Genomic DNA, 24,002 nt, shown 5'->3' on the forward strand with positions numbered 1-24,002 from the left:
CAGCTATGCCTAGGGGGTCAGGAAAAGCTATGGTGCTGCTCATGTTTCATTATTAAAAATGTGATTTACAAAGATGTAAGCTTTCAGCTGTTCAGAGTAATAAATCTTCCTGGAGCCGTACTCTTTATTACACTGGGCTAGCTGTATTTTTACTGGAGGTTTTACTGCTAACGTGGAACCGGTGTTTCTGTATAGGGAATGAGTGTGCTTGTTAACTTGGCAGTAGGAAGGAAAGGCTGACACTGGGAAGTTAAACAAGTTAATGGGAACATTAAAAGGAACATTTAATCGTTTATGGAAATGCATGGAGCTGAGGAGACCAATGAGCCTTGCAACGAAGTTTGAGGAAGGCTTGCAACATGCGATGCAAGTATTATTCTGGCATTGATCTGCCAGCATTGGGGGGGGGGAGGAAGGGGGCGGGAAGTAGTGTTCTCTCCTTTCTCCACCCTCCTGCACTGCGGACTTTGCAAAGGAACTTTTCTTTCAAAGTGCAGGAAAAGTCATGTGTCCAGAGAACTCACATCTCAACTCCAGTGGTGTAGAATACTCCGACTATCTAGGAAGAAAGAGCTCAATGGGGAAGTAAGATACACAGTAGAATGCCTTTATCGGGGGCGGGGGGGGGGGGGGAGGAAGGAGGCAGTGTGACTCTTCTCATTTATAGTTTGCAATGCAACCTCTCTGTGGTTTCTCTTCCTCCAAACCCTTCCTCCTATACCATGGGGAAGTTTAGCAGTGATTCTTTGGAATAAGTAACAATGCACTATTTAGGCTATAATGAAGAAGCTTATTTCTTAAAGAAACACATATTCTTTCATTATCAAACTATTTTGGAATATATGCTTTAGATAAACACAAGTTGGCTTTAGTCAAACACAAGTGGTTGGGCTCAATGTAGGGATAATTGGGTGAAACTGAATGGCCAGTGATTTACAGGAGGTCAGATTGGATGATCTAATGATCCATCTGGGCTTAAACTCTCTAAAGCTATAATTTATTTAGATCAGAAATCCTCAGAGGAGGAATGGAAAATGGTTTTAAATTGTTGGTTAAAAAGACAATTACATTTTAAATATGCAAACAAACAAAAAATGTCTATCGGTTTTTGTAACTAGGAACACTGGCCTGCCCAAGTTTATAGTGGAGATGTGAGAAAAACTAGGATCTGATCTTCCACTCCTCTAAGGAAAAGGGAGTGGAGTCAGGAACTTCAGTGTAAGCAGAATCAAGCCACTACTGTAGTTTAGATACCACAAGACTTCAATAAATCGGTTGTTGTGTAGCATACAGGCGGACGGCTGTACCTGCATGGAGCCCTGCTAAAGTCAGCTTGAGCATTTACAGGTTACCCAGCCAAGATGATGCCGATTCCAAGGGCCCCAGTTCTGCAAATGGTCCCCTCCCATTCCCTTTGAGTCAATGGGAGTTAAGGATGCTCAGCACCTCTTGGGACCACTCAGATTCTCTCCAGATAAGGCCTTGAGCAGGAAAGAATCTCTGAAGTAGTAACTGGGATTTAGGGAGGAATTTGAAGACGGAGAAAGATTTTTGTCTATTTCTAGTCATTGAGGGCCTGATCCAAAGCCCACTAAAGTCAGTGGCAGTCTTTCTGCTGGCTTCAGTGGGCTTTGAATTAAGCCCTTGGGGTCCACTTTTGCTTCCAGTGAAATCAACAAGAGTTTGCCACTGGTCTCCTTGAGCCCTTAATGCCAGATGCTACTTTACATGATTTTTTTTTAAAAAAGCTCTGATAGATTCATTGAAAGCAGAAGCAAGGCCTGCTCTACAGCGGATCCAGCTTTTACTTTTCTGTAGAATAAAAAGGATGAACCCATTTCTAAATCCAGGCCTACAGCACGAATGTATGGTTTATTGGGATCCAACTATTAGACCACCACAGGCTGCATAATTTCATTTTTACTATTCGTTGACCAAAGGATGATAATTCCTCTTAACAAACAAGCTTTCCTGGCACCAAGTTTCTCGCAGTGTCTGAATACATTTAAAGACATGATCACTTTAACAAACAAGCAAGCTCAGGTGATCATCAAAGAAAAGGAAGATAGATATTATAAATAGCTTCTTTCCAATTTGACCAGAAAGTTTTGTCTCTTTTGCAATTTAAATAAATAAACAAATCATTCACCACCAACTGCCAAACAAAAAATCCTGCTTGTTTTTATGTTAGATATAACAGGAATGTTTCCAGGGGTGTCCCCAGTGCAGTGGTTACAAACTCTCTCTGCTTTCTGATAACCGAAGGTGCAGGGCATTGGATTTTTAACAAAGGGATCTTTTCTTCCAAAAATTTAATTGGCATTAACAAAAACAAACAAACAAAACCCATGAGTGTTTAAGAACAAACAAAAACAAAAGTAACCAAACATATCCCCTCTCAATTAATTGGTTTTTTCTTCCTTAGGACCTATGATGTCATAACCTTATCAATACTCTGGTCATCCAAACAGTATTAAAAGGGAAAAACCCAATGTAAGTGAGACCTGAATTTCTAATGTAAAAAACAGCAGGAAAAAAATTGTGGGAGAAGGAAGCAGGAATATGGGAGATTTCAGCTTTTCTTTATACATCACAGAGAAGCAAAAACGGACAATAGCCCATTTTTCTCCTTTGCCAGTCTCCTTTAATATTTCTGCTCCATATCTAATCACATATTAAAAGCTTTCATATTCGTCAAAGAGAAAATGTGTGTTGATCCTCCATGGAGCATATGCTGCCTGAGAATCCCTTGAGAGCTATAATTGGACTCAGTACCAGAGGGCTGAGATTACTCAATGTAATAACTTTTATCTTAACTTTTACCTGCATCTGCGCTTCAGAAGTATGTTGATTCATAGCTTTGTACTCAGTTGCATAAAGAGAATGTTTTACATTCTGTAAGTGATGGCCCTATCTGAATTTGATATTCTTTTTCTCAACCTTGTTATTCCTTTAAGAAAAATGAACATTATCTAGGTTTTCAAAAAAAATAATTAAGAAGCAACAATAATTTCAAATTTCAAAAGTGCCAGTGTTGTGGGTGTGATGAGGGAGAGACGTGTAATTCATATAAATTTCTCTGCTTTGAAGAACAGGGATGCTGTCTGGTCTAGTGAAACAACATGCCTGAAATGCTTGAAACAGTTTGGATCAAACAATCCAGAACGTTCAGACCACATGAACCATGGCATGAAACTTTCAGTGAAGCCAAGCAATGGGACACAGTGAATGTGTACAGAGATGGTCTCTGGGCTTTTTTATCCCCACTGTGAACACAGGTCATCTTTCTAAATGAACACATTGGTTTTCCTGTTTATAAGGAGAGTGTAAGCAAGAAGAATTAGGAGATATACATATGTAGTTTAATATGCACATGCACCCACCTTTCCACCCACCCCTTCGATTTATGATTCACCCAAAAATGCCTTGTGCAAATGATTGCTGCACATGAGCATGCTATGTAGGTGTATCTTGGAAAAGGGTGAACAAGATTTCTTGTAAAGACATATGTTTTCTTCATGTAAAAGACAATAAGTACCCACCATCCCACCAGTATCTCTCTTCCCCCAAAACACACCCCCATTTCCTTAATTGCCATACACAAATCTCAGGAAATGTGTGACATGCCATTTAAAAGCAGAGCTGCACATCATTCCCTCCAGCTCAAAGATAACTAAAGAAGCCAGAGCAGATAAGTCAGCATTTCTGTTTTTGAAATTGACTTACTGTAGCTGTTTTAAGCATCAATCTGGTTGAGGCCTCTAGGTGTTACCTTAGTATAAATGTTAACTAACGATAAACTGTCATTTAGAAATCATTTCCCTGGATATTGGAAAGTTGCCATCATTATACTTTCTCCTCTCAAGCTGCTACTGCTTTAACAGAAATAGAAAACTGGGGTTCTTTGATATGCAAGAAAATGGCTCTGCAAGAATTATTTCCATTTTGTTTGGGAAATTCTATATGAAACCAATATTGAAATTTGCAGTCTATTAAAACACTATAAATTCATTACTTGGGTACAAGCTTGCCTGGGTTATATGCTATGGGTAACTGTTTTTGTTTTAAGCATCCAAATGATACCAATATTAGATAAAATATAGGTAAAACTGTACCACTGTTGGTCATATTATGGTATCAATACTGGCCAAATGATGTTGTAATGTAATCTGCTTCTATGCTCCATTGTTTCTGAAGAGAAAGTCAGTGCACTGTGGGAGCATGTAAGTGTTAAAAGGTCATGAAATATTTCCCAGTCCTCCTACGGAAGGAAAGAGGTGAGGTGGAAGTGCCTACCTCCTTTTCTGCAAAAATCCATACCTACATTTAGCCTTGATTTTGCAAAGCTCCTTTGCTCCCTGCTAATTAAGGGCTTAAGCCCTTAAATTCTTTCTTATTTAGAACAGTACTTAAGCAACTGCTTAAGTTTAAGCATGTGCTTGTCCCATTAAAGTAATTGGGACTTAAGTTTATACTTAGAGTTAAGTATATGCTTAGGGACTTTGGATGGGGAAATAGAACTCTAGGGTATTTATACTGGGCTCCCATTGCTGAAGAATCTAAATATCTCACAATCTTTAGCATACTTATCCTCCCAACACCTTGTGTAGTAGGGAAGTGCTCTTAGCTGCATTTTACCGATGAGGCTCAGAGAGTTAAGTGATTTGGCCAAGGTCACAAGTCTGTGGTGGAACAGAGAATAGAACAAAGGCCTCAAAAGTGCCCACCTAGCACCTTAACCACCTCTTCCACCCTAGCTGGAGCACTAAATCAAAGTGTACCAAGTTAGCCATCCCTGTGTATCTGGAGTGAGCTGGAGCAGGCTACCCAGCTTCCCCCTTGCCCCAAGAAGACAACCTTATATCAGAGAGAGAAGTGTTCTTCAGGGACAGCCCTACGCCATAGGGGAAGGCAGAGAAAGGATACTGAGGCTATCAGAAGCTATTTGTATTTGGAGGCTGGTTATGTGTCTGAATGTCATCTAAATATTTGGACTCCTGAATATAGACATCATCCAACTATCAACTGATTCTTCCTCCCACAGCTAGTCCCAATATCAGCTAAGGCTCCCTCCCACTGTTAGCTGTTCAACAGGGAGACCCACAGGAAATCAGCAAGTGTGACACACTGCACTGCCGAAGATGAGGCCGTGCTTACAGTTATCCTTCAGGAGGCTCATCTTTTCAGCAGCGAGGGGGGAAAAGGAGTCTTCAGTTCGGCAAAGTGTCCGGAGTGTTTTCTTCAGACTCCCTCTGCCTCTGTTTGGTCTCTCCAGCCTTGAGGTGCATAACTGAGGAGTGGGAAAACTGACTTCTTGCAAGTTCCAGGGGTTGTCAATACAAATTTGCATCATTTCAGCATTTGATTTACTGCTAACACACATATCTTCTTTTAATGGAAGACAAAAAGGGAGTCACAAGCTGTTCACCTGTGAACAGCTGTGCTCTGGCTTCACTCCATGCTCTCAATACTGAAGCAAACCTGGACACTGAGACTGAGACCTCAACCTACCATGGAACCTTAGTTCATTCACATGATCAGTAGATGATGTTTTTCTGCAAACTTCACAGTAGAGATGAGCCCAAGCCAAACCCCCGGATCTGGACTCTCCTGAATTTGGCTCCACATCTGCAGTTTGCAGCTCAAGCCCATCTCTAATTCAAAGAAGCAGAACAATGCACAGAAGCTGATGACAGGAGCATCTAAAAAGAAGTAACGTGATGGAATATTGGCACAGACACATGGACACCACTGCAGCTAGGAGGTATCACAGCTGGAACCTTCAGCACCAGCCTCTATTACAGGGGTCGGCAACCTTTCAGAAGTGGTGGGCCGAGTCTTCATTTATTCACTTTACTTTAAGGTTTCGCGTGCCAGTAATACATTTTAACATTTTTTAGAAGGTCTCGCTCTATAAGTCTATATATTATATAACAAAACTATTGTCGTATGTAAAGTAAACAAGGTTTTCAAAATGTTTAAGAAGCTTCATTTAAAATTAAATTAAAATGCTGATCTTATGCTGCCGGCCAGCTCAGCCCGCTGCCAGCCTGGGGTTCCGTTCATCCAGGCCAGCAGCAGGCTGAGCGGGGCCGGCGGCTGGGACTCCGGCTGGCAAGGGGCCAGCAGCCAGAACCGCAGACCGGCAGCGGGCTGAGCGGGGCCGGCGGCTGGGACCCCAGACCGGCAGCGGGCTGAGCAGCTCAGCCCGCTGCCGGTCTGGGATCTCGGCCCTGCCCACACAGAGTGGGTACCTACCTTCTCCCTGGTTCTAGCCCATTCACTTCCTCTCTCTCTGCACTGAGCTGAGGGTGGAAGTGCACTGAGCACAGGGCTGGGGGAGAAGGGGCAGGCTGGGGAATGGGATGTAGGGCCTGGCCAAGAGCTAGAATGAGGGAGGGGGTCAGGGTTGGGGCAGGAGGTTTGGGTGTGGAGTGCTTACCTTGGCAGCTCCCATTTGGTGCAAGAGGTGCAGGTGGGAATGTGGGGGTGTGTGTGCAGGAGCTCCCGTTTGGTGCTCAGGGTGGCGGTGGGAATATGGGAGGTGCAAGAGTCAGGACATCGGATGGGGGGGGGTGCAGGAGTCAGGGCATGGGGTGGGGGGATGGGCATGTGGGGGGGCTGGAGTCAGGCCTGGGGGCATGTGAGGGGGGTGCAGGAGTCAGGACAGAGGGTTGGGAGTGTGTGAGGGTGGTGCAGGGGTCAGGGCAGGGGGCTGGGAGTGTGTGTGGGGGTGTAGGGGTCAGGGCAGATGGCTGGGGGTGTGGGCTAGGATCGTGGGGGTGCTCCCAGCCCCCTGCTCAGAGTGGCTCACAGCAGGGAGCTGGAGGGGATATGCCCTGATTCAACGCCCCCTTCCCTGCCTCCTCCCCAGCGCTGCTCTGGCTAGGCTTCTCCCCCTCCCTCGCAAGGGCCATCAGCTGATGGGCGGTAGGGAAGGAGAGGAGGAAGGGCAAGAATCCAGCACGCTGTGGGAAGAGGTGGGGGAGGGGGGAGCTTGCCTGCCCTGCAGCAGCTGGCAGGACCAAGCTTCTTCACCCTGCCCCCACGGGGGAGCGGAGAAGAGCGGGCCAGGGCGGGCAGGATTTTTAATGGCTTGCTGCTGCCTGCCGGGGTCCCGGCCTGGATTCTGCAGCGGGCTGAGTGGGGCCGGTGGCTGGGACCCGGCAGGCAGCAGCGTGCCATTAAAAATCGGCTCGCATGCCGTCTTTGGCACGCGTGCCATAGGTTGCTGACCCCTGCCCTATTCTCTGAGCTAAAGGAATTACTCCTTTAGCTCTGAGCATCATTGTTGTTCTGTAGGCCATGCTTTATATTAAGGATATATTAATGAATAATTTATAACAAATAGTTTATAGTGAATGATTAATAGAGGTTATAAGCATGTAACAGGCATGAATAATATGTGATATAGAGAGTTATAAGTAAGGCTGCGATTTAGTCACGGAGATCACTGGGACTTCCAAAGACCTCTGTGACTTTAGCCAGTGCTGGCTGGGAGCTGCAGGGTCCCCAGTCCCCTTCCCCCGCAGCTCCTGGCCACCATGGGCGGCGGGGGGGGCTTGGCCACTCCCTGCCTCCGCAGGTGGCAGGGGGGTCCCGTGCTATGCCCTGCCACTGCGGGCAGCAGGGGTGACCCAGCGGCAAGGAATCCCAGCTGCTCATGGCCACCTCGGGAGGCAGGGGGAACCCAGCGGCAGGGGGAATCCCCACTGCTCCCATGCACCGGGACCAACGAGAGGAACCCCCGGAGCTCCCAGCTGCTGCAGGCAGCAAGGGGGACCCCAGGAGCTCCCAGCTCCAGCAGGGGGACCCTGGAGTTCCTAACCCTCTCCTCCCGCAGCTGCCCAGGCTCCCCCTTTTGTCATGGGTATTTTTAGTAAAAGTCAGGGACAGGTCACGGGCTTCCCTGAATTTTTCATTATTGCCCGTGACCTGTAGGTGACTTTTACTAAAAATATTCGTGACAAAAACTTAGCATTAGCTATAAGCACATCAGTACAAGGTGCTATAGATGGTTATACCAATCTATGGCAATTTACTACAACATAAATTAATCATTTCTTAATCCTTCATAAACTATCCTGTATTTTTAATATGAAGTATGTGCAATATGCATTACTTGTACCATGCCTAAAGGTGTTGTAGGTGCCTCAGGAAAGATAGCTAGACAATATCCTGCCTCAAAGTGCTTACAAGCTGGAATATAGAAATGACCCAGCCAGTTAGCATGAGAACAGACCAGAAAGGAGTGTCTTGGACCAGTCACGAGCAGGAGACATGATCACAAACACTAAGCTAGTTTATTGTTATGTTAGCACTCTTGAGAATGAAAATTCTTCCACTCCAAGAGGAAGCTGGTAACTATTGAATTATCTTTAAGAAGGCCCTGATATTGTACTCTAGATGCAACAGAAACAGAAGCATGAGGAATAATAAACTGACTATAAATAATAAGCACTACAAAGATCAGTGTGTTCATTAGTTAACATCTAGATCTACATGCAAATACAATTTCATGAAAATTTAGACACGATGTTGCATAATGTCTTCTGTCTCTGTCACAACTTGGCCCAGTGTGTGGAATAGATGTAGCATAGACTAAGCACCGAGTTATTATTGTCCCATGAAAAAGAAAAGTGCAACAGTTTTGAGGAGCACAGTGTTTGAAAGCTCATGTATGAACTATACTGGACAATCATCTTGTTCCAAAGTGGCAGCATCATTTGTGACACCAGCAGTTTGGAAGCCCAATGTCCAACATCTTAATTTGTGATTAAAGGAAAATCTGTTTTGTAAACATTTTATTTGGCAATGGTAACCACCAAAGAGCTTATTTCAATTGCACTTAACTGAAATATCATACAGGAGTGCCTACAGTGCAAGAGCTTATTCCTGAGAAATGTTTTGGCAAATTTAGATCCATATTAAATAGTTCTCGTGTTTGACATTGAACATTGTACCATTAAACCTAGTTATTCCAGGTTTCATTCAAGTTTACAATTACAGTCTAAATAAAAACTACAGATAGGAGTGCCTGGACGTCAGTGCCGGCCTATTTCTCTTCAAATTAATACAAATATAAAATACATTAATTTTAGCATATATAACACACTGCTTATGCACAGCATTCATTTTGCTGTACTCCGGTATATTGAACACACACTGTAGATTTACTTGTTTGGGCAAGGGGCCTAAAATGTATCAATTAAACCATTGTGAAATCCTGGTCCATTGAAGTCAGTAGGAATTTCACCCCATGTCATCAAAGGTGCAAAGGTATGAACATTGGTACTGCAGCATGTATGTACTAGTGCCAAAATATACAGCTTTAAATAATACTTGTGACATGATATAACTTCTCTCTACATTTGCTCTGTTAGTGTATTTCCTATGACAACTACACAGACAGATTAATTTGGCCTGGGAGCTGAAAGGGAATTTTTAATTAATCTTCCTCGACGGATGGACAGTTTTCAACTGGAATCACTAGGGCCAGGTTGGTAGGAAGGAACTCAGTAACAGCACCTTAGTAGTTCTCACCAAATAGGTGGGTTACTAAACAATCCTAGTCTGAGACCTTGTCTGTGCTACACAATTACACTGCAGTAATTACTCCATTTTTCATGTCCACACTGCCCTTCCTCTGCCTGTGGCACACATCCTCACGAGGAGCCCTTCCACTGATTTATGAAGGGCAGTGTGGGGAGCTGGCGCCTGGCAGTCGGGCTCCCGGGTGGGAGCTCTGGGGGAGCTGAGAGCCTGGGCTCTCAGTGCCGGGCAGGGAGACTCCATCTCTGAGCCATGCACAGAGCCCACAGCCCAGGTTCTCACCACAGGCTGCAAGGCTCCAGCTGTCAGCATTGCAAGGCTCACAGCTGGAACACTTCTCCTGCCCTGGGGGCTCAGTTTCAAAACAGGGACCCTACCAGCAGTGAAACGGACATGCTCAGCAATGCAAGTAACTACAAACTATGAACCACATCGAATTAAGTCTTACGCCTCTTGCCAAGGTGTTTATGTTAACCAGCGTACCGGGTGAGTTACAGCAGCAGGAGGAACACTGTAGTGTGTACGCTTACAGAGTAGGTCAACAAAAACTGCTTTACGTTGACCTAATTCTGTGGTGTAGACCTGGCCCCAGTAGAGGCTGGCAGCATCGGAAAGTGGACAGGCAAACCTGATGTTCTCTGTCTGGGCTGAGAGCCTAGGGACTGCTCCCAGTACAGGTGATCTTTGATTACTCCTTTGTTTTTACCAGTGCTATTTTCTCTGCCATCTCCAAATCCTGCTTTTCTCATTCCTTCCCATCCCTCCCTGCACTCAATCGTTTGGTTCCCTCAGGCAGTCAAAACAAGGTAAACTCTGCCTGCTTTGGTCTAGCAAACTCCGTAGGCCAGAATCTGCTGCAGATTACTGGGTATGTAAACTGCACATGGGGGGGCGGGGAGTGGGGAGAGCTATTGAAGTCAAGACACTCCCACAGATTTGGACTTTAGGTGGAAGGTGGAAGGCAGCAGGTGGAAGCTCTGCCAGTGATGAGATCTTCCCAAGCACATGGGGAGGGCAGTTGCAGGCTCTCAGAGAATCTCATAAATGCCTCTGGTGGGATGAGTAATAAATAAGCTTATCAAGATAACTCATCAGGATTCAAACAGCTTTGTCTCACCAAAAACTGGGAGTAAACAGTTAAAAGCAGAAAACAAAGGGTGATGGGGAGTGCTGTGCGCTCACTGGCAGTCACTCATGCAGACTCTGAGCTCCTGAGCAGACACCAAGAATGGATATTTGCACATGTATATTGTTTTGCAGCACTGCTTTCTAATAGCAGGAATGTTTTATAGTAATGGACGTCTTCGTAGCAGGATCAATTTAGATTTAGGAATGGAGTTTCTGTATGTTTCCCTTTTTCACATTTTCTAGGGCATAGTATGGGAAGTGCTGAATGGACATGATGTTGTAGCATCTTGGGCCCTAATCCTACAACAGACAGGGGGCAAATGGACTGCTGTGTCTGCACAGAGACTCATTATTTGATTTTGATGGGGCCCTGTGTGGATGTAGCAGTCCACCAGTTCACTATCTTTAAAGAATCAGGCTTCGGAAAGAGTCTATAACAGTGTTGGGTGAAAGATCATGCCTTGGTCAATGAACCTGCTTTTTTAAAAAAAATAAAGAACCTTGCCTTAGACAGTATCAGTGGAGGCGTATTAGAAACATGGAATTTTTTCACATTTAGTCACAGTATGGCTGCTTGCCTTAACCTGCTGCTAAATGAAAACACCTGAGAAATACAGAGAGGAGGCACAATTTGGGGGTAAGTCCAACCTTGTAAGAATACCACTCAAGAAAACAAGGCCAGCAAATAAACTGGAATATTGATTCATTCCCTTGAAACCAAATAGTGAATTTCTCAGAGACAGCATTCAGCTGTACTATTATTAGAAGCCTTATTTTCCCAGGACCAAACATGATTCCATGAGGTTGGACACTATTAGATGATTACTGACAATTTCTGGAATTTCTTCCAACTAAAACAACACCCCTGCCCACCAATCACTGTTATTTAATACATTGAACATTCAGCTGTTGACCGCAGTGTAGACATTATAAAAATAACTGATAAAGCTACTTATTTTCAAAATCAATGTCAAGAAATAAATAGGAGAAAGCTTTTAAGAGCCAATCTTTACAGGCTAATTATGAGTCCTCATTAGTGTTCTAATTAAAGATTAACAAAACAGATGCCCTGATTCAGCAAAGCATCTAAGCATGTGCTCAAGTCCCAGTGACTTCAATAGGACTTAAGCACATGCTTAACTTTAAGCATGTGAGTAACCCTATCCTTTTTCAACAAAGCACTTAGGCACATACTTAAGCTTAGGCATTTGTCTATATGGGAAAGTTTCACCAGTGACACCAGTATAATTATACTTGTATAGTTAAACCACTGTAGTTATACTGGTAGAACTCCTCAAGGGGGCATTCCTATTCCAGAATAAGTGTGGCTTTTTTTTTTTTTTTGGCGTAGTTTAAACAGTTTACAAGGAAATGTAAATTAAATCAGGAAAAGACATTCTTATACTGGAATAAGACTGTCCACACAGGAGGTTATACCCATATAACTAGAGTGGTTTAAATTCAGCCTTATCTTATACCAGTATAACTTTCCCCATAGACAAGCCCTAAAAGAGAGCTATCTAGAAACAGAGGGACAGCTTAGACATTCAAATAAAAAAAAACTGCTTGGGACATTCCACAAGTTTAGGTTTGAAAAGTTCCCAAAGTATCATCCTTTCTGTTGAGAAGAGTTTTCCCCATTTAGAGGAGTTGGAGTGCATGGGGCATAGGTTTCCCATCAATGGAGGAGTTGTGGGCATGATATTCTCTGAGTCCCACATGACAGCACAGCTCTTTCACTGGTTCTTTTGTTGCATCCTCTTCCCCTTAGCCCAATTCTCAATAGGGCTGAGCAATTGCTAACAGTTGTCACAAAGCTTTGACCTGTAATCACTAGGTAGTCCGGGTGTTAAAAAGTTCTACCACCTGTGGTAATTTTGTACAGTATTTGCAATGCTGTTCACATATAAATTGCATTTACCTTTTACAGAGTCGATATTTCCCTCTTTGAATGTTCTATTCCCTCACATAATAGCAAGCTGTGTTTCTCTACATTTCAATATGGAGTATGGAGGAGAATATAAATTCTTAAAACTACTCACTTACCAATGTCAAGGACCCTCTGTTTAGCTGTGTGCTGCCGAGAATGCCAGTATTTCCAATACTTCAGCTGTTCCTCTCGGTTTTTATCTTCACTGAATACAACCATGACCACACTCTACAGAAAAGGGGAGTGGAGACTATATTACTGGCAGTACCTCGCGTTTAATTAATTCTGAGATGCCTAAGTACTAGAAACGTCCACCTGCCTCCATTGCCACTAGAAAATCTGCCCTTGAAGGGAATACCATTCAGTGTTTTGTATTCTCGCCCTACATGTGTGATGCATTTAATATTTGTGTGCAATAGAAAGGTAATTTAAAAATAAAGCAGGGACAATGATGATGGTTTTTGTGGAGTTTGAATAAAATGTGACTGAGTATTTAAATGTAAGAGGGCTGTGTTTCATACTGCTAAAAGTGGTGATCTCAAAAGCAAAAGCATCCCAGATTCTAATCCTGACTGAGATACTTGGAATAAGTCATTTGGACTCATTGGGCCTTTAGAAGATTATATAAAAGTAGGAATGATATGCTCGGTATGATAGCAGCTCTTCTGGGTAAAAGAAATGTACACAAAAAGTTCCTATAATGCTGCAATCAACTAAGTGTGGAGGGGTGGGGTGAGGTGGGGGGCAGGATTGGGGACAGCACCGCAGGAAAATCAGAAGTGCAGCAGGAAATATCATTGTGAATTTTCTTGTTGTTTAAAAAAATATATAGCCACAAATTGATTTAACACAGCTGAAAATACACCCTAACAAAAAAGCAGTATTTTAGTGCCTGCAACAGTCAACAATTCAGACAAACTACAGCCTGTAATGTTTAATGTTTGAGCTACTTTCAAACAGGTGTTTTCATATGTGATGAGCAGCAGTCATTAAAAAATAGTGTTCTTTGTCTGCATTTGTGGATATACCACTTTATATATTTCTTAGTCCAGTGGTCCCCAAACTTTTCAGAGTAGCACCCGCTCTTACCCCTGGCCATGCCTCTCCTCAGAAGCTAGGGCTGAGAGCGGAGCCATGGCTCCCCGGGGAGGGAGGAGAGGTGAAGGCCTGGAAAGAGGCAAGGGGTCCGAGGTTGGGGCGCAGCTGGGGGTGGGCCTGGAGTCGAGGCAGGCGCTGTGGCCAGGGGACTGGGCTGGGCCGGAGCAGAGCTGGGGGCGCAGTGGGGCTGGGTAGCCTTCCCTCTCTGCCCTTGAACGTTCCTCCACACACACCCCAGGGAGGGTCACGCTCCAAAGTTTGGGGACCACTGCCTTAGTCCCAAGGACCCATCTATGTCAGAAGTCTTGCATATATTTTCATTTTTACCACAATGCTATATGGGTTTTTTACTGAGCCTCATTTGAATTTACATTTCAAGTTCTGGATTCATTTTGCTCTAATTAGGTGATACCAAAAACCAAACCAAAACAAATTGTAAATTCACTCTACATCTTAACTCTGTAGTTATAAAAGCTCAGGAAAAAACTTGCCGATTTAAGCACATTTAATAAAAATTCTGTCTGCATCACAAACGCTGCATGCTAAAGTAACCTGAAATTATAGAAAACAAAAAATAGCCCCTTCAATGTGTTCCTTTTGTTCTTAGCTGAAGAAGGTTTTCCCAATCTCCACACAAATTCCCCATAAATAGCCTCCCACCTTGAATCACCAAACTGTTTAAAAAAATGGCTGTCTCTGAATGTAAAGTCTCCCAAAACAAGTGTGAGATAAAGAGCACAATTTATGGTGTTCCCTTGGACCTGATCTAGTGCAATGACATTGCTGAATAGCCTCTTGCTAACTGCAATTGACTTTGCAGCAGGCATTTGTTCTAGGATTATATTCATATTTTCTCCCTTCTAGCAGGGTTTGAGGGTTGTCCCCAAACTGTCTCAGAAGGGGTTATGTCATAAATCTGGTAACCCCTTTAAGAGATCTAATCATCTAAGAGCCTCAATAAACAGATTTATTTCATCTTGCTTTAATCCCCCACTGTGTCTCTGACACACAGCAAGAAAACCATGTTGCGAATGAGATTGGACTACAGTAGCCGCAGCGTTCTCAGCCTGGTAGTATTTCATCTGCTTCACCTACTTGCTGCACTTTGAGCTTCAGGGGACAGTGCCATTCTCAGGGCAGCAGCTTTGAGGCTCATTTTTCATTTCAAGTCTAATGGGTGATCACCAATTAATCTGAAAGATAACTGGGTGAGCCCAGTGTGTTCACCACAGTTTGATTGTCACAGCTCTGCTTCAGAAGCTGAGAACTGAGATGAAGCTGTAAATCTGATTTCCAAGGTGGGAATCTCCATAAAGGTTGCGTTCTTCTTGAATATAAAACAGCTCACATGCATAAACCACGCTTGATTTGATTTTTAAAACAGATCATTAGTAAATTAATGGCCCAATACTGCCAGCTGCTAATGCCCTCAACTTCCCATGACTTGAGTGGGAGCTGGGAGAGCTCACTCAGCACCTCACAGGTTTGGGCCACGAGGACTCAAGCCGGTGCTTAACATTGGATGTCAGTGCAATTTAAGCATGTGCTTAAAGTTAAGCAGAGGAATAAGTGCTTTGCTGAATCAGGCCCATGAATGGTTCCACTGAAGTCAATGGGAGTACTCGTGCTGAAAGTGTCTTGCTGAATCATGGCCTTAGACAGTTATATACTCAACTGGGCAGCTCATGAGATGGGACTGAAAAAGGACTAAAAAATATACAGCACATATCCATAGCTGATAACTTTTCCCCATATTTCTGTTGGTGTTGTAGCCAAGTGTTTCTGCTGTTCCCACAAGAAAAATAAAACAAACCAAGAGCAACCCCTGAACGTTACGGCAGAGTTCTGTTCTGTATAGCAAAGGCTGCCATACCCTGACTTTGCTGATGGGATGTCGGAAACACTTGTTGTCACCCGTCTCGCTCAGAGTAATGGCATAAAACTGTCCTTTGTTCAAATAGGTCATTGGTCCTTCCCCTTGCTTTTGACGCAGAGATTTGGTAGCTTCTAGAGTATACTGAAAAGTGCTGCTGTGAGAGAGAAAGAGAGAGAGAGAGAGAGATCAAACAATCTCCATGACTTTTCCTTTTCTTTTTGTCCTTATTTATTTATACATTTCACAAGCGTACAGATGGTATTGGCATAAAACTAATAGGAAACTAAATAGCAATAATGATGGGAAAAGGTCAAAATACGTAAAAACAGAGACAGGTGATTCAATAACTAAAATGCTCTTCCTTTAAATCCATCAAATCTGGAATTCATTAAGAATAGACTAGCTAGATTATAAGCCTCTTTGGGCAGAGACTGTCTCTTTAGTTTCTCTGTACATAACTATGGTCAACTATGGGCCTCTATATACACCCCAGTGATGAGGGTGCTGACTAATAGGTGGAATAGAGATTGGTTCACCGCTAGTAAGGGGAGCTAAGCTGCCTCTATGAACATTTGAACCTGCAGCTGGCACAGGAAGAAGAGTCCAATGAGAGGAACACAGAAGCTGCTGCGATGGTGTGTGGGAGGAACAAGACTCCTGACTACTGTTCGAGGAGATGGGAAAGGGGAATAGCAGAGTTGGGTTAATTTTTTTAAAGACAAATTAGAATCTAATTTTTAAGGGTATCTTTAGAAATGAACCCGACGGTGCAGAATACCTAGATTTCTCTGGTCGTGCAATTGATGAATAATACAATTAGAAAAAATAAAAGACAAGACATTAGTGATGTCATCGTATGGGAATTAGGATTTTGGAAGGGGAGATGTTCCATATGAGAAACTGCACCTTTATCTGTGGTGCACACTATGAAAAAGTTTGAAAATCTCTGTCCTATAGACTCCTTCCCTACATACACTCTTCACAGAACACTGTCTATTGGCAACCTACCACGCTGCATTACGACAATTCAGTATATTCATCCCCATCACACTATAGTAAAACTTGCTGAATAAATGTTTCCCTTCAAAATACTTTTACAGACACCATGATGGAAAGAGTCATTTACAGGATATTGCCACAAGTTGAAGAAAATAATACCTTCTCAAAGGTCTGAATTCAACAAAGCATTTAAGCACTACTGAATCAGGGCCAAAAGCAAGAACATGCTAAACCAAAAGGTTATGGTGTCCTTGAATTTCTAGTCTAAAAGAAATTAACTCTGATGTCATACCATTGCCTCTGACAATATGAAAAGGAAATAAGGCAAAGACCAAAACACTGTTTATCTTATTTTTAGCCACCAAATAAAAAAACAACCAAAATTCAGTAATAACAAGAATTTTTTTTCAAATCTTACCCAAAGAGATGGAAAAAAACCCCAAACCCTCCATTGCATCTTTCCTCCATCAGATGCAAGAACGTTCAGAAACTGTTTAGTTTCAATATAGTTTAGTAGTAATTTTTATAATTTGAAATGAAGGCTAAATTTTAAAGGTGTTCCTAATTACGTTACTCTACTCTAAAATTTATTCTGTTTTAATGTTTAAAAAAAAAAGTTTGTTTTTTTGTGCTAAATTTTGCATTGTTTTGAAAAGACTACTGTATGTACAGTATACATTTTGTTTATGATAAAAGGGTATTTTAAACACAGAAGGCCAGATTCTCATTGACATTAAGGCTCCTTTACATCAGTCAGTGTATAAAGGAATCTAAAATGGATTTTAGTGTGAATCAAAATCAGACCAAGAAAGTACCACAGTACAACTGACTAATAGTCCGTGTGCCTTAGTTTGTTCTCCTGTGTTTGACAGTTTCCTACTCTGGATGTTTCAGAAGGTGTTAAAAAAAAAACCCAAATCCCAGACATACTGCATGTGGCCAATTGTGTAATACCTGTACTATACCACAGTGGAAATTTCTTCCAAATTCCCAATTGGCAATCAGTTTATGCCCTAAAGCATGAGCATTGCTATCACTTGTCATTTTTACCCTAGCAAATGTAACTGCAGTTATTATTCAGAAAACTTTCTAAGCCTGTTTCGAATCTCATCAACTGCCTGATCTAAAAGCCCTTTGAAATCAATGTGAATCTTTCAATCCACTGCAGTGGGTCTTGGACCAGGCCCTAAGTTATGTTCATGTTATTCATATGAAGCATTCATTTCTATATATACAGGGTATGGAACACTTAGTAGAATGCTATATAATTCACAGAGAGGAGGCATTTCCTTTCTGAATGGTAAATTATCACGTGAAGTTGTCCTTGGCTCTTATGCTAAAGGTTTTCACCTTAGTAGAAATGCTGACAATACAAACACTCCTGGATTATGTTTCAAAAATACCCAACACAGGAAATGGAAACTATGCTGCATTGATGCTGCAGATATACTCCTGTCTAAAGACCCAGTCCTGATCCATTGAGGATAATGGGGGTTTTGTCATTGACTTCATCAGAAAGGGACTGGGCCTTAAGAAAGCTACACCATAAAAAAAAGCCCCAGGCATGAGGGCCCCAATCCAGGAAAAATCTTAAGCATATGTCTAACTTTGCACATGAATAGTCTGACTGATATAAATTGAACTACTCATGTGCTTAAAGTTAAGTACATGCTTAAGTGTTTTCCTGGATCAGAGCTAATATGAGTCAATGACTAATCTAGCTCTTGTCCATTTATATGCATGCATTTTGCTGCATTTAGTAGCTAACAGCAATGACTGGTTATTTCTCCAAAACTTTAGTTTTATTTTGCAGTACTTAGCTGGGTGGTGACAGACACCACCAGATTAAATAATACAAAATACACAGAAACGTACCACAATATATAGTGACAAAGATCACCACAACCAATTGTTACAAAACAAAACAAAATGGGAATTTCATAAAATTGGGGGAGCTGATTTAACAACCTCAGACATGTGTGCTCTGCATCCTCCCGTCCTGGAAGGCAGTGAAGATTTTCCAGGAGCAGGCTGGCAATCTGTGCTCTGTATTTGGGGTACCAAGAGCCTGGTTCTCCTCTCACACCAGTTTTACATTTGTACAGCACCATTGACTTAAGCAAAGTTATTTTTGATTTAAGCTTGTGCAAGTAGGAAGAGAATCAGGCCCTGACACTCAGGGCAGGTCTACACTACGGGGTTATGTCGACCTAACTTATGCAACTCCAACTACGTGAATAACATAGCTGGAATTGACATAGCTTAGGTCAATTTATTGCAGTGTCTACACTGTGCAGTGTCTAAACTCTCCTGTCAACTTACCTTATGCTTCTTGTTCTGATGGAGTACCAGCGTCAACGGGAGAGCAACTGGCGGTCGATTTAGCAGGTCTTCGTTAGACCTGCTAAATCGACCCCCGGTGGATTGATCACCACAGCATTGATCCACAGTAAGTGTAGACCTGCCCTCAGTGAAGACACACACACTAGTCAGATTTTAAAGCCAATGTGCAGAGCAATGGAGGGGACCAGCAGTACATCCCTAGTGGTGGCAAAGTGGGGTTCTCCATACTATATTTTAATATGAGGCCAATCCAGCTCCATCTATTCCCATTTGTCTTTGAGTAACTTACCTTGCTGTTTGTTCGTAAATGTATTCCTCAGCCCCTACTGATGCACTGCGGTACTTCTAAAAGTTATACAAATAAAAAACAAACAAACAATAGATAAGGAATTATTGGATACAAAGAAATTTACAATTACTGACAAGATCATATTAAAACTTTTCTAGTTAGGGAACCCTTATAATAAACTATAAGGTAGTTCAGACTCAAAATACCTATTAGCCTGAGTAGTCCCTATGCGGTTTCACTTCTAGAGTTGACACAGAGAAATTATTTGGATAAGTGTTTGGATTTTGTCAGTCTACCTAGTTCATTATAACAATATCAGTAAAGTGGCAGGTATTTTTGTGTTCTGCTTGCCCTTACATTATCAGATGTTTAGAAGAAACCTGTAATAACATGCATGACTCACAATTGCAAGCATGTCCTAAGCTGAAAATTAAATGAAAGCTTTTACGGTGCCTATATTTTTAAAGAGGGTTTATGTGAATCTATTTCTAATTGTCCTCCACAACCCACACACTGAGGCTCATAAAAATTTGTATTATTGTATCATCTCATTTGGATGGGTGTGGGGACACAGGCTCAGGAAGTATTCTGCATGTAACACAGGATCATATTAGAATAATAGATTCATTTGACAAAATGAAAACAGATCTATAAAAAGGTATAGATGAAAAATGTGAAATATATTGCATCAAGAGGCTGAATTATGAAAACTATGTCCACTGCATAAATTGAAGAAAGAACCATACACTACATTATGGAGCAGAGGAAAATGATAAGAGATCCTTATCTATTCTATGAGATCCTTGCTTTTTCAGTTTACCTTTTGTGGCCATAATACACTGTTTCTAAAACCTCTCTGATGGATCATTAGGTATAATCTCATGGATTATTAATTATTACTATACTATTTTGTCATCACTCACGGTTAATTACATATTGATGTGCCATGATAAAAATGCTCTGCAATAAAAAGACTTGAAACCTGTTTAAGAGATGTCAGTTTATTACAGAGTGTTTTTACCATAGCACAGCAGTGGTTGTAGCTTTGCAGTTGACTGGTCTGATTTTTATATCATTTTACGTGATATTTTCAGTATGGCTTGGTATAGTGATGCAAAGAATGTCTCCGTAGAATAAGCAATTTTAAAAGATTAATCCTTGTTTTTGTGAGATAAATACAACTAGTTTCTATTAATTAGTATGTAACTAAACTAGTTTATTTAATCCAGCTGAGACACAATTTAAAATCTGATCCATTATTTAAATCCATATTAAAATCAGGCAACAATCAGATAGAAGAAATTACCACTTTTATAATATTATGAAAAATCATGATCATAGTACTGTAATTTATATGGAATGTTATACATAATTCTCTTGCATTCTGCCTTGGCTGATAAAAAGAATATACATCAAGATGATTTTTCTAAAAGGTATCTGCACTTGCACTTTTATAACAAATGGATGAGCTATAGGGCAATGAAATGTGGGGAGGCAATCTTGTTGGTGGAAAAATGACTTTTTACAAACTTACACTTCACACTTGAGACAATTGGTCCAAGGCCCTCAAACTCATTCACACACATAGCTCTTACTCACATGAATATTCACATTGATTTAAAAGAGATTGTTCACATGAATAAGAGAGCTGGACTGGGCCCATCCTGCACACATTTTCAAAAACAAGGGTCATGACTCATATGAATAATTTTATTGAATGTACCGAGAATATTTACATGTGTGAAGTTGCTTATGTGCTGGAACGTTGGTAGGCTTGAGCCGTGTTTGTAAGTTACAGTAGACAGTGCATAATGCCTAACTTTCAATTGGTAATATAAATGACAGAGTATATTTTTAAAAAAATGTGACAAAATATTACTGATGTCACTGAGGTATTAGCAAATATATGTTTTCGCTCTTGTTTTCCAGTTTGTTAATTTTGTCCGTTTGACAGCACTTCATAGGATGGATTCACTGTTCTGTGAAAGTTCAGCTGCATTCCAACAGCATGTACTGGGATGATGCGATCAGTGCTATGAACTACCCAGGGGAAAGCCTATGTGCACACTACTCCTCAGCTCCTACAAGAGGGTATTTACCAGTTTCTAGCATAAGGGTTGAAGCCATATAATTATAATTAATTCATAATAGTGCTTGTGCTCCCAGTTTAGTTTAAACTGATTTTTAAAAGCACAATAGATTTCCTCATTATGTCACCACAGAGAGAATTCAGGTTGTATAGGTGTCCTAAATATGCATTTCCATACCTTAACATATTTGTATTTCTTTTAAGTTTAATTCTGCATTTCCTGGGTTTGAATACTTGTTTTGGAGATAATTACATCCCTGTAATCTTTTTTTCCTAAATGAGTCATACATACTCTCAACCTTAACTCCATCTTAATGTAGTTTTTGTCTGGGAGTTTCCTTGGTTTTTTTTAATTATTAATAATTTCATACATTAACAGGAATCAGGAAACCAAAGGTGAATGTTACTATGTGATTTGAAGATATGTAGTATCAACCTTAAATTATTTTTAAAATTTTAACCTCTAGGATCAGGCACTCTAGAGCAGCACAAAGCAACCAGAGCATACTGGCCAATTAAACTGAATTTACAGCTGCTTAGCATTGCCAGAGAAGTGCATAGCAGCCAGAGCACACATCAGTTCTTCCCTCCCTCCTGTTCTCAACATTCCTCTGTACAAACACCCACCCACATACCCCATCTTCCCCCTACCTTTTGACCTCTACATTTCCTTTCACCCTCCTAATGCCACCCATTTCCCCCTCTTGCCCTTCTTGATGAGCAGATCTGGTGCAATAGATAGCTTTTGAAATGAACTATTTAGGATTAATGGTAATTTTTTGCCATTACTTTTCACAACTAAAAAATGTATTCATCAACAGAAGTTGGTGGATAAACTCTTCCCCTTAAGAGATGCTCATGAACAATTATCCACTTTCAAAATGGCTACCATCTCCTATTGTTGCGAATAGGACTGAAGCTACAGCCTGCTAATAGTTAACTTGCCCTCTTTCAAAATAAGCCACCCCTACCCACTTTATTCTCAATGGGACTGAGGCCACAAGATGCCCTCTATAAAAATACCCATCACCTCTCATTGTTTCCAATAGGTACGAAGCCAAACTACCATCTAGGAAGATGGTGTTCCCCTATGCTGTCAGAAGGCAGAGAAGAGCACTGTGAGGAGCAGCTGAGTTCACTAAAGATGGTCACGGTCATTCACCTGCTCCTCTGTTGTGCAGAGAGCTAAAATATGCTGCTTGTGTTATTTATAAATTATTAATAATAATAATAATTATTATTATTAATATTGTAGTAGTAACTACGAACACCAGTCAAGGACAAGTCCCCACTGTGCTCAGTGCTGTCCAACACAAAGTCACACTGTATGATTCTTTTTAATGAGTTCCAAGATACTAGTTCATAAATGAAAAACTTACTTCTGTTCCCCCATCTTTGAAAGTGTCGCTGTAAGTACTATCAGGAGTACTACGCTGGTCATCTTTGAGATAGTTTGTATGGGGGGCAATGTTGGGCACTTCATACTGAGTCTGTTCGAAGATAACCCCCCTGTGCTCCTCGTTTTCGCCCCTAACATAATGCACTTGCGGGGCCATAAAAACTGGTGTGAACTCTTCTGCCTTTACCACGGTAACTCCAGTCACCGAGATTGGTGTTGGGCTCCCAGATACATTTGTGCTGTACTCCCTTTTGGAAGACTCCAGATGTTCTTGGTTTAAGGAGAGATTAACTGGTACTGTCTTCAAGACTTGAACTCTGTTCTCTCCTCCACTCAAATTACTCTGAGCTTCATTAGTACCAAGACAATTTCTGTGAAACAAACAAAAACCTGTGAATTGTCCTAATAGAAACTGGCATCAAATTTCCTCATTTAGGGAGTGGGCTGATTGCTACAGAAGTCAGGAAGAAAATACACCCGCAATGCAAAACTTTCTTCATGTATTGAGGACCAGGAAAGGTTACTTTCTTCTGAAACATCAGTGAATGAGTGGTCTCATCTAGTATGACAAATCCTGTGTGACCTAGTTTTCATTCTCCTTAGGCTACTATTTGGATACATAGTTAATAGATCAATACAAAAGCCTGTTGGCCAAAATAAACATCAAGGGTTTTATAAGAAATAATATATATTACTGACAGTAGAAAAATTTTCATGTGGAATAGAGAGAGTGAATTGTCAATAATGAGATTAATATTTTGCTATCTGCCCTTTCAGATAGCCACGGGATGTGACCATGTTTACTGATGTAATTCCTGAAGAAGTACTTCCAGGAATCCCATCCTAACAGAGCAGGACAGTAATTGTTGCAGGTGCACTGTAGCTTTCAGCAGCACCACCCTATCTCTAATGAAAGTGCCCTTAAAAATCCATATAATGTGCAGTTGTCACACACATGAAATGGTTAATTCATAAAGCTTTCAGCTTCCAACAGCTGCTTCGTGTTTTGTTCTCATTTTCAATAACTAATGAGAGTTGCTCTGATGAGAAAATGACTGCCATCTTGGCTTTCTGTTGGATGGACGTTTTGCCAATCCTGCTGTGGAATTTCTCTAGAGCCAGATGGAAGGGGAATTCTCTCTCTAGATGCAGACTGAAGAAGTTTCAGGTTATGTCTTCACTGTCAAAAAGGAGCTTTTTGTGCATCAAGATACCTAGTTTTATGTAAATCATAGTGGAGACAAGGTACTGTTAGTTTTTATCTCTATGTAACTAGCTGAGACAAACTCCACTTTGGGG

General features: G+C 41.5%; 1 protein-coding gene across 4 annotated transcripts in view; it reads right to left on the reverse strand.

Annotated features, from left to right (window-relative positions):
• Window positions 1-24,002, reverse strand: part of GRHL2 (grainyhead like transcription factor 2) — a 103,079-nt gene that overhangs the window by 44,366 nt on the left and 34,711 nt on the right. For all 4 annotated transcript variants that reach the window (XM_073330421.1, XM_073330420.1, XM_073330419.1 and 1 more), the window contains exons 4-7: window positions 22,684-23,074; window positions 19,216-19,271; window positions 15,582-15,738; window positions 12,727-12,838 (exon numbers count right to left, since the gene is read on the reverse strand). In XM_073330421.1, the coding sequence (XP_073186522.1) occupies window positions 12,727-12,838; window positions 15,582-15,738; window positions 19,216-19,271; window positions 22,684-23,074 (716 nt within the window). The remainder of the gene's footprint in view (window positions 1-12,726; window positions 12,839-15,581; window positions 15,739-19,215; window positions 19,272-22,683; window positions 23,075-24,002) is intronic.

Source organism: Lepidochelys kempii, chromosome 2, assembly GCF_965140265.1.
Source record: "Lepidochelys kempii isolate rLepKem1 chromosome 2, rLepKem1.hap2, whole genome shotgun sequence".
Taxonomy (NCBI): Eukaryota; Metazoa; Chordata; order Testudines; family Cheloniidae; genus Lepidochelys; species Lepidochelys kempii.